Below are 11,535 nucleotides of genomic sequence, written 5' to 3' on the forward strand. Positions count from 1 at the left end.
CGGGAGACCTATTTCTTCGTCTTCTAGGGGTCATGAGAGATCGAGAAAATGTAAAAGTAGAGAGTCGGCCGACGGACTCGATTACAATACTTTCTTTGCTTACGCTCGGGAAGAAAAACTATACAAAATATATAACTTAACGTTCTTAGTAAAAAAAAAACAACTATATTGACTTCCGGAGCCTGTTCTGCAGAGGTAAATAAATATCATAATTTGGAACTAAATTAAAAAAAAATGTCTCTCTTGTTCACGTTCTCTTCATGAAGTGTTTCTAAATGTCCCTTAAGTTTATTTGGTCTCATGCTTTCAGCAATATTTTTAAACAAATAACAACACATAACTCTCTGTGGTACTCTCCTTTAGTGCTGAAGTTCATCGTCGTTTAATGTTCAGGCAATTTGCTTTAAAAAGTTTGAGACGATCGCATTTGCATGAAATGTTTCCCTGTCATGGTTTTTGTGAACAAACTTAGTCAAGCATTTGTTTGCATAAATAAAATTACTTTTTATTTTATTTATTATTAGTTTTACATTCATTGCTTTTCAATTCCTTCACAAATGTTGGCAATTGACAAATGCAACACCTACCATACATAAAAACTTTTTCCCAATCCCCGTCACTGAAAGTGAAATTTTTAACGAAATTTTATTTTTGGGGAATTCCAAACCCTTTGATATTTATAATTTAAATGTCGACATCTTAAAAAGTACTGCTGAAGTGGTTACTTCTTCATTGACATCATTAATAAATGACTGTTTGTTAAAGGTACATTTCCTGACGTTAAGTATCAAAAGTAATACCTCATTTTAAGAAAGGTGATAGAAGTAGTCCTCACAGCTTTAGACCAATTTGTTACGAATTGAAAATTCGCAGTAGCTATTTCGGTTTTTATTGGCATTCTCGGATCGGATTACATTTTGTTTACTCGTTTTTTTTTGTTTCGTCATTTCGTGCATGGGTGGTTGGGTTGGGCACGGTGGCAATGAAGGACAACTTTGGTGGAGGGTTCGTCCCGAGCTTTTGACTCCCCCAGTCGCAAGACTGTCGCGATGATTCTGAGCTTGGAGGGGCTCAGATGAGTGTTTCAGCCTCGCTGTTGTAGATCGGTCTTCTGGATCGTTTCAGCTTGGTTCTTGCTATAAGGAACTGGATGGATCGCGCCATCCCAGAGCTTCACTCTGAAATCCGATTTTCGTTCTGTTTGTTATTTTTGTTCGCGAATTTCATTTGCTTACCTAGGTGGGAACAAACGCCGTGGAGCGTCCCCTAGAGTCTTCGTCATTTCTGGAATCTTGATAGCCTTGTTTGTTTTTTTTTCTTTTGTAATAACCATCGCATCCACTTAATAGTTACATCGATTAGGGATTTTCGTCGGAATTCAACGTTTCGTAAGTTTGCCACTAGAGGGCCAAACTTCCGTTAATTCTCGCTTCGTTACCTTGCCACGTCATCGCAGGTGGAAGGGAATCCATTTTGCTTTGGTACTTCGTGTTGAATGGTGTTGGGGGTTAGTGCTTTCCTCTTTTGCAGTTCGTTTTAGCAACCTTTTATTTGGTGTTACGTTTGGAATCGCATTCGTCGGATCTGTTGGGTCCCCTAAAAGGTGCTATCGCTTGGAGCGCATTTGTGAGCTGTAAAAGATATAGTGCATTCGAGCACTACGACTTTGTCGGATTTTGGGTTAAGGGCACTAGACCATCCCGCTAACATCGGAGAAGCTGCAGTCGATCCGCAGGTAAATCTTTTGATTAGCTTTTCCCTGGCATCCCTTCGAACAGTGGTTATGGTTATTTTCATGTTAACGATAATATTTTGCTACTTACCAAGTGCATGTGACATGTGGAACCCTTGGGGTTGACTGAGTTCGAACATCTTCTCAGACTTTGCTCTCCATGCAGCTTTTTTTGTTTTGTCGCTGATCTTGCTATTCCCGTGATCGAAAATTGGAGCCAGTTTCGAGTGGGAGAACGAATTCTATGAATTCCAACTGTCGTGGGCAGTTGTGAGCCCTCCCAGAACAGCTGGAGAATCACCAAAAACCTCGACTCGACATCGACTGGAACTTCGCTGCGACGCCGCTGTGTTTCGACATCTCGTCGTGGATATCGAAGGAGGCAGGTGCCCATGGTACTTCCATTCCATCGCATTAAGATTAAGTATTAGTCGCCTTACCTTTTCTTTATTGTATCGCAACACGTTTCGAAGTTCGGCGTAACTAGCACTCGCACATAACCTAGTAATAACAATCGGTAAGAGTGTGACGCTTCGCTCTACGTTAATACCTTCGTACGTACGTTAGGACTACCGAGCGTGTGGCCTACTTCGTTTATCTCATAGCCCTCGAAATAATTAATCAAATCGTTATTTGTTACGACCCCAACTAATTTGTTCGTTTCGTAAACATCGTTCGTATCGCTCGTATTTATCGTTAATTAGTTCATCGCCTTTCGTAATTAAACTATCGTTCGTATTGCTCGTATTCATCGTAAACCGTTAGTCGCATTAAATCGTTATCATTAATATCTTACTCATTTCCTTTTGCTTACTTATTTAGTTATTTATCACTCTTATTTTATTTTTAATTAGTGACCTTAGGTTTTCTTGTAACCAATAATTTAAGTAACAGCTTGCAATTACAATAGTTAAATATTTTTCCGGTTTTTTGTTATTGTAATTGTGTCTTAATAAAAACTGGTGGCGCCCTGGCGACGTCGCTACACAAAACAGTGTGCTCTCTCTTCTTTGCGAACCTCTAGCGACCTGACCTTTGCACCCACAGGAACTCACCCCTTCTCCACTAGCAGGCCGGCAACGAGCTGTGAGTTTGGCTCGTAACAGAACTATTTTTGGCGCCCAACGTGGGGCCTAGCTGCTCAAAAAGCATCGGAAAAAGGTCTAGAGGGTTCGGTACTGAATCGCGTTTGGGTTGCAAAGTCGAAAGGCGCTTAGGGTAACGTTCGTAGTAGCACTTTGGCTGTTTTGGATAGTGACGTCATGGATTTTCGACTCGCTGGTCGCGATATTAATTATTTGTCGGCGGACGATTTAAGATACGAGCTTCAGATTAGAGGGGTAAAGGAAGCCACCACGGTGGATCGTATGAGGTCGTGGTTGAGGAGTCTTCTCAAGGTGGAACTACAAACTGGGTTAGTTATCGGTAGTTTGGGGGATCACGGTTCGGAGATCACGGTGATCCGAAACAAAATCGATGCATTGACGGCGGAGTTGGAAGCTTTTCGCGGCACACCGGCCGAGGCTAACAAAATTCGAGCTCAGCTAGTACATACTTTCGGTCGAGTTAATCGGTTACCTATGGGTGAAACACCCGAAGAAAAGGAAGCACGCGCTACGCTGTTTACTACGGTGTTAACGATAAAGTCTTCGTTCGATGAAAAACTGAGGAAAACTGTCGACGAGCAGGCTGTACCGCCTTCGACAAATTCTTTGGTGAATTTCCACTTGGCGCTTGCTTCGACTCCTCGTAGAAGTCCTCAGAAAGACGACGCTGAATCCGATGACGACACGGATCTCCTCATTTCGCGTCTCAATCCGCGGAACTCGCAAGCTGCTAATACGGCTCAGCAGACTGTTTCGATACGGCCGAAAGACCTTCGTTCGTGGAACTTGCAGTTTGACGGGGAAAATATGAGTGTCAACGCGTTTATTGAAAGGGCGGAAGAACTTTGTGTTGCTTATGGTGTGGAGTGTGACAGTTTGGTCGCTAGCGCTATTTTTCTTTTCGCTGGAAAGGCTTTAGTTTGGTGGCGAGCTAATCGGTCTTCGCTGACATCGTGGTCGACGATGTGCTCGAAGCTTCGTGCTGAGTTTCAGCCTCCGGATTTTGATGAACTCTTGTGGGACGAGATTCGCACTCGGCGTCAGGGTTCTACTGAGACCGTGGGTATTTTTATCGCGCATATGGAAAACCTTTTCTCGCGACTAAATCGCGCAATACCGGAGGATGTCAAGGTCAATGTGGTGCGTAGGAATCTCGAACCATTTTTCCAACTTCAATTAGGTTTGACCACCACCGAGACCATGGCGGAACTTGGTGAGCTTTGTAAGCGGTTGGAGCGTTGCAAATATTCGGCGGACGGTTACGGGAAATCGTCTCAATCGACGTCTAAGTGTGTTGAACCCGACTTAGCTTGTTCTCTTCCGAATAGGAAAACTCGTAGTCATCCGAAAGTGTCGGTTGTGGAGACGACAGCACTTCCTCGTCGCCAACCTCAGGCTACGGCTTTGTCTTGTTGGAAATGCGATAAGGTCGGACATCGTGCGGCAGAGTGTCGGACTGTTCAGGGCATTACGTGTTACAAATGTAAGAGAGCGGGGTATACGGTTCGTACGTGTCCTAGTTGTAATTCGGTCGCAACTCGAAATAATACGCGTTCGGGAAACTAGAAAGGGCCTCGGGAGTTGGTCACTTCCCGACGCCATCCTCATCTGTTTTGACCACCCGTTTGGAAATCGCTCCGGCGATGCGCGTAATTTTAGATTTTATTTTGCAAGGTAGTGATCAGGATAATCGCCCACATTTGAAGGTGAGTTGTTATAACGTCACCATGTTAGGATTGCTCGATTCGGGAGCAAGTCGTACCATTCTTGGTCGAGCGGGAATGTCTTTGTTGAAGTCGTTGAATCTCAGAATTGACCGGGATCCAAATCTTCGCTGTATCGTTGCCGATGGGTCGAATTGTGAGGTCGTCGGAAAAATCCAAGCACCGTTGCAATTGGAAAACCGCGTTATCGTGCTTGATGTGCTTCTCGTTCCGGCACTTCCACATACACTTGTTCTCGGTGTTGATTTTTGGACGCGTATGGGTGTTGTTCCCGATCTACGTAGTGGTAGCTGGCATTTTTCTCCTATTTGTGTTGACAGCGTCGAAACTTCTCGCGAATTTACGGTTAGTTCGGAGCAGCGTGCCGAGATTGATGACTTGGTGCAGACTTACTTTTCTTCTAGTGGTTCAGGGCTGGGTTGCGTCAAAGGGGTCGAACACAGAATCGAGATCGAATCGGAGGCGTTGCCTATTAAGCTACGCAACTTTCCAGTATCTCCGAAGTTGCAGGAGATCATAGATCGTGAGCTCGACTCCATGTTACGTGCCGGTATCGTGGAACCCTCGTCGTCTGCTTGGTCGTCGCCTATTCTTTTAATACCTAAAAAGGACGGAGCATATCGCTTTTGTGTAGACTATCGTCGCTTAAATCGGGTGACGAAAAAAGATGCCTATCCACTTCCACTAATATCAGGAATTTTAGACAAACTCCGGGACGCGAGATATTTGAGTAGTCTCGACATCAAATCGGCTTACTGGCAGGTGCCGGTTGCGGTAGAAAGTCGTGAATTTACAGCATTCTCAGTAACGGGTAGGGGGTTGTTTCAATTTCGTCGTATGCCGTTTGGGCTTTCCAACGCGCCCGCAACTTTTCAGCGGTTAATAGACACCATTTTAGGGCATGACCTTGAGCCTTATGTTTTTCAATATCTCGACGACATTGTTATCGTAACTCCTACTTTCCAGAAACACGTAGAAGTTCTTAAATTAGTTCTCGGACGTCTGCTAGCTGCAGGTTTAACTGTGGGAAGGGACAAGTGTCAGTTTTGTTTACCAAGCTTAAAGTATCTCGGCTATGTCGTTGATCGAGACGGACTCCACGTCGATCCGGAAAAAGTATCAGCGATAATCGATATTCCTAGTCCGAGTACGGTCAAGCAAGTACGCCAATTTTTGGGAATCGCTTCGTGGTTTCGGCGGTTTATACCGAATTTTTCAACAATCGCGGCGCCGTTGACTACTCTTCTACGGAAGAAACATACTTTTGTTTGGAGTTTAGATCAGGAAGGGGCTTTTCGTACCATCAAAGAAAAATTAGTGTCGGCTCCCGTGCTTTGTTGTCCAGATTTTTCGCGTCCATTCGTCATCCAGACGGATGCTAGCGATTACGGAATCGGCGCCGTACTAACGCAAGAATATCCGGATGGCGAGCACGTCATCAGCTACATTAGTCGGTCTCTTAATCGCGCCGAGCGCAATTATAGTACCACCCAGAAGGAGTGCTTAGCCGTGATCTGGGCAGTCGAAAAATTTCGTGGGTATGTTGAGGGGTATCGCTTTACAGTCATTACGGACCATCACTCACTTGTTTGGTTACAAAATCTTCAAAACCCCACGGGGAAGCTTTGTCGATGGGCTCTACGCTTGCAAGCGTTCGATTTCGAAATTGTTCACCGAAAGGGTAGTTCGCATGTTGTGCCGGATGCGCTCAGTCGTGCTGTTACTAAACTTGATACCCTGTCGGAGGTCGTAAATCCGTCTGATGAGGGCGTCGTGTCTGTTTCGGCAGCGGTAACGGATCGTTGGTATAATCATATGCTCGCGGAGGTCGAAAAGAATCCCGTACGTTACTCCCAGTGGCGAGTTGACGGTCATCAGCTTTATAAACTCACTCATCAGCGTGACAACACTTGTAACGATCCACTCTTCGCTTGGAAGCGAGTTATTCCCAAGGAATATCGGGTAGAGGTTTTGGAAAGAAACCACGACACTCCTTTAGGGGGTCATTTAGGCGTATTTAAAACTTATCAGCGCATCAGTCAAGTTTATTATTGGCCGCACTTACGCTCTGACGTTGCCCGTTATGTTCGTGGGTGTAGGACCTGTCAAATGACTAAACCGGAACAGCTTGCGCCTAAAGGACTTCTGGCCAAAAACCCTATCGCGGATAGACCCTGGAAAATTATTAGCACGGACTTAGTTGGACCACTCCCTCGTTCTACTCAGGGATATACGAGTATTTTAGTGGTGAGCGATTGTTTCAGTAAATTCTGTCGGTTTTTCCCACTTCGTAAAGCCACGGCTAAAAATATTGTTAGACTTCTAGAGGAGGAGATCATTTTGTTATTTGGGGCACCGCAACTTATGATAATGGACAATGGCGTTCAATTTGCGGGTCGCGAACTACAACAACTAGCATCGCGGTATGGATTTGTTCGTCGCTTTACTCCTGTTTACCATCCACAGGCAAATCCTACCGAAAGGGTGAATAAAACGTTGAAAGCAATGCTCATTTCGTTCGCGAAAAATGATCAGCGTTCTTGGGATCGGCATCTACGGAAATTGGCATGTGCAGCACGTACCTCCGTACATCAAGTTACCGGTTTTACTCCATTTCGTCTCACGTTCGGTCGCGAATTTGTTAGCTCCGGAAAATTGTTTGGAACCATCGAAAACCCGGATGGACTCGATTTCTTAAAGCGCAAGCCGCCTGATGAGGAAGAACTGCGAAGCTTGTATAAACTAGTTGAACAACGCTTGATCAAAGCCCAAGAGAATAGCTCACGCGCTTACAATTTGCGACGTCGACATTTCGAATTTTCTCCTGGTGATCTCGTGTGGCGTAAAAACTATTCTTTGTCGGACGCCTCTAAACACTACTCTTCTTCGCTTGCTCCTCGCTATCTTGGACCTTTTCGTGTTTCGCGTAAGATAGGCTATGGGACGTACATCCTGGAAGGTGACGACAACAAGGGCCGTCGGAAATGGCACGTCAAGGATCTAAAACCTTTCGTCGATCAGGATCCACCACCGCAGAGCCCGGAGTAGTCGTGATGTTCAGTCGCCTATCCTACCTATCGGTGTGAAATTTTCGCTGAGGAAAATTTCCTAAGAGGGGGAAAGAGGGGAGTGTTACGAATTGAAAATTCGCAGTAGCTATTTCGGTTTTTATTGGCATTCTCGGATCGGATTACATTTTGTTTACTCGTTTTTTTTTGTTTCGTCATTTCGTGCATGGGTGGTTGGGTTGGGCACGGTGGCAATGAAGGACAACTTTGGTGGAGGGTTCGTCCCGAGCTTTTGACTCCCCCAGTCGCAAGACTGTCGCGATGATTCTGAGCTTGGAGGGGCTCAGATGAGTGTTTCAGCCTCGCTGTTGTAGATCGGTCTTCTGGATCGTTTCAGCTTGGTTCTTGCTATAAGGAACTGGATGGATCGCGCCATCCCAGAGCTTCACTCTGAAATCCGATTTTCGTTCTGTTTGTTATTTTTGTTCGCGAATTTCATTTGCTTACCTAGGTGGGAACAAACGCCGTGGAGCGTCCCCTAGAGTCTTCGTCATTTCTGGAATCTTGATAGCCTTGTTTGTTTTTTTTTCTTTTGTAATAACCATCGCATCCACTTAATAGTTACATCGATTAGGGATTTTCGTCGGAATTCAACGTTTCGTAAGTTTGCCACTAGAGGGCCAAACTTCCGTTAATTCTCGCTTCGTTACCTTGCCACGTCATCGCAGGTGGAAGGGAATCCATTTTGCTTTGGTACTTCGTGTTGAATGGTGTTGGGGGTTAGTGCTTTCCTCTTTTGCAGTTCGTTTTAGCAACCTTTTATTTGGTGTTACGTTTGGAATCGCATTCGTCGGATCTGTTGGGTCCCCTAAAAGGTGCTATCGCTTGGAGCGCATTTGTGAGCTGTAAAAGATATAGTGCATTCGAGCACTACGACTTTGTCGGATTTTGGGTTAAGGGCACTAGACCATCCCGCTAACATCGGAGAAGCTGCAGTCGATCCGCAGGTAAATCTTTTGATTAGCTTTTCCCTGGCATCCCTTCGAACAGTGGTTATGGTTATTTTCATGTTAACGATAATATTTTGCTACTTACCAAGTGCATGTGACATGTGGAACCCTTGGGGTTGACTGAGTTCGAACATCTTCTCAGACTTTGCTCTCCTTGCAGCTTTTTTTGTTTTGTCGCTGATCTTGCTATTCCCGTGATCGAAAATTGGAGCCAGTTTCGAGTGGGAGAACGAATTCTATGAATTCCAACTGTCGTGGGCAGTTGTGAGCCCTCCCAGAACAGCTGGAGAATCACCAAAAACCTCGACTCGACATCGACTGGAACTTCGCTGCGACGCCGCTGTGTTTCGACATCTCGTCGTGGATATCGAAGGAGGCAGGTGCCCATGGTACTTCCATTCCATCGCATTAAGATTAAGTATTAGTCGCCTTACCTTTTCTTTATTGTATCGCAACACGTTTCGAAGTTCGGCGTAACTAGCACTCGCACATAACCTAGTAATAACAATCGGTAAGAGTGTGACGCTTCGCTCTACGTTAATACCTTCGTACGTACGTTAGGACTACCGAGCGTGTGGCCTACTTCGTTTATCTCATAGCCCTCGAAATAATTAATCAAATCGTTATTTGTTACGACCCCAACTAATTTGTTCGTTTCGTAAACATCGTTCGTATCGCTCGTATTTATCGTTAATTAGTTCATCGCCTTTCGTAATTAAACTATCGTTCGTATTGCTCGTATTCATCGTAAACCGTTAGTCGCATTAAATCGTTATCATTAATATCTTACTCATTTCCTTTTGCTTACTTATTTAGTTATTTATCACTCTTATTTTATTTTTAATTAGTGACCTTAGGTTTTCTTGTAACCAATAATTTAAGTAACAGCTTGCAATTACAATAGTTAAATATTTTTCCGGTTTTTTGTTGTTGTAATTGTGTCTTAATAAAAACTGGTGGCGCCCTGGCGACGTCGCTACACAAAACAGTGTGCTCTCTCTTCTTTGCGAACCTCTAGCGACCTGACCTTTGCACCCGCAGGAACTCACCCCTTCTCCACTAGCAGGCCGGCAACGAGCTGTGAGTTTGGCTCGTAATTTATTTTAGGTACAGTTTTAGAGAAAGTTGTCAAAAAGAGGCTATATTCTTTTTTTAAAAAATGCTGCTCCACGGCTGTGGCTGTGGGGCAGGTTATCTCATAAGCTGTAGATAATATAGAAAAGGGAGATAGCACATCGGTTACACGTTACACTATGCAACCTAGGCAAAGCATTCGAATGCTTGGACTGTGATCTACTGATCTACTATTAATGAAGCTGATGACTGAAGTTGACAGAAGTTCGGAGGGAACGCTATCTCCTGTGTTGTAGGATCAGCCAAAAGTTTGCCGTCGCCGATATCCAAAAGTTGTTTGGCAAATATTTGTGCAGAAACATCTCCAAGTAAATGCACACGCATTTTGGTCGACAGTGTAATTTTTTTCACATGTCTCCAGCGAGACGAATTTTTCAGGCATGCATTCAACTCGTCTGCTGGTGTTGATCTAGGAATCACGGGCAAAGTTTGACGGAAATCACCTGCGAGCAGGATCAGAGCTCCGCCCAGTGGACGTTCATCGCTTCGGAAATCTCGCAGAGTACGATCAAGTGCTTCAAGTCCTTTCTTATGGGCCATAGTACATTCATCCCAAATAATCAGTTGGCATGTTTTCAATACAGTTGCCATTCCAGTTGTTTTTCCAATGTTGCAAAGAGGATCAGCAGCTAGATTTAAATTCAATGGCAGCTTGAGAACCGAATGCGCCGTGCGTCCTCCATCGAGTAATGTTGCTGCAATCTCCGATGATGCCACAGCCAAAGCAATCTCATGTTCCATTCGAATTTCGGCGAGTATCAAATTGAGTAGAAACGTTTTTTCTGTGCCTCCTGGTGCATCAAGAAAAAGAAGTCCACCATTTCCGCCTCGCACATGCTCCATAATTGTGTCGTATGCAAGTCGTTGATCGTTTGTTAAGAGCCTTTTCTGAGTTTCAACATAAACTTGTAGCGCATCGACGTCGTATTGTTTTTCTCGCAATACGTCTCTATCTATAACATCGTTTCTGTCACGTTCCGGTGAAAACAGCCCAAGCTGATTGAGGATTTTGTTGTTAATCGACATACACACATCCTCAAGTGATATCAGTGCTTCATTGAAAATGTCTTCCGAATACTGTACATCCAAGCCGGGATTATTTCTGCGTGCTCGGAGAAGTATGTCTTCGCTCATACTCTCTTTGTGTTTTTCCCATAAACCTTTCGGATCAGAAGGTGCGCAGGTTGTCAAAATTATGGCAAACAGAGTTCGTATTTGATGGGCATGACGTGTCTCAGATACTTCTGCTAATGTGTTGTCCCAATGTTGATCATTTTCAAGCAAACCAAGTTTAAAACATGCTTCTCTGTATGTCTCACACTCTTGACCATCGATTGTTTTGATTGCTTGAAACGATGTTGGTCCTTTGAACACGTGGAGCAGCATTCGCAAATAGTAGCATTCACCATTATTTGGATGAACAGTATATACTCTTCCCAGTGCACCAGTAGAAAATATGCCAGCTATAGAAGAATGCCTGGCGCCTCGTTTTCTTCTGCAAAATTTCTTCGTCGATTGATTCCAAGTGTAGTACTGCGTGACTTCGTGATACATTAATGTTTTTGCGAATTCGTCAGTTGCACATAATTGGAAAAAAGCGGTCAACGTTGTATTTGGTGGATCTGCAACTCGTTGGGGTGCGTTGTCTTCCGTGAAGTAGACTCGTTGACCGTTTTCCAAGTGAACACTGAGATGCATGACAGCAGGAAAGCGTTCATGAATGTCGAAACCAAGAATTCTCCATACAGCTTCATTACTGCTAATATAACGTCCCATTTGAAATTGCTCGATTTCATTGACGGGCGCATTGGGATTAGCAAT

At 44.4% G+C, this 11,535-nt stretch overlaps 1 protein-coding gene and 1 long non-coding RNA gene across 2 annotated transcripts; both read right to left on the reverse strand.

The window, feature by feature from the left end:
- Positions 1 to 889: 889 nt before the first annotated feature.
- On the reverse strand, positions 890 to 1,892 carry LOC135128920 (uncharacterized). The gene is made up of 3 exons (XR_010280469.1): positions 1,824 to 1,892; positions 1,236 to 1,768; positions 890 to 1,178 (listed from the first exon to the last, which is right to left on the reverse strand). It is a non-coding gene; the product is annotated as an uncharacterized LOC135128920 (long non-coding RNA).
- A 6,631-nt stretch (positions 1,893 to 8,523) lies between these two features.
- LOC135129143 (uncharacterized) lies at positions 8,524 to 8,989 on the reverse strand. Its single transcript, XM_064056237.1, has 2 exons — positions 8,666 to 8,989; positions 8,524 to 8,610 (listed from the first exon to the last, which is right to left on the reverse strand). Exons 1-2 carry the CDS (start codon positions 8,987 to 8,989, stop codon positions 8,533 to 8,535), a joined length of 402 nt encoding a protein of 133 aa, XP_063912307.1. The 3' UTR covers positions 8,524 to 8,532.
- Positions 8,990 to 11,535: the final 2,546 nt, after the last annotated feature.

Source organism: Zophobas morio, unplaced genomic scaffold (assembly GCF_036711695.1).
Source record: "Zophobas morio isolate AGI-343-1 ecotype UQ-CSIRO unplaced genomic scaffold, CSIRO_AGI_Zmor_V1 ptg000014l, whole genome shotgun sequence".
Taxonomy (NCBI): Eukaryota; Metazoa; Arthropoda; class Insecta; order Coleoptera; family Tenebrionidae; genus Zophobas; species Zophobas morio.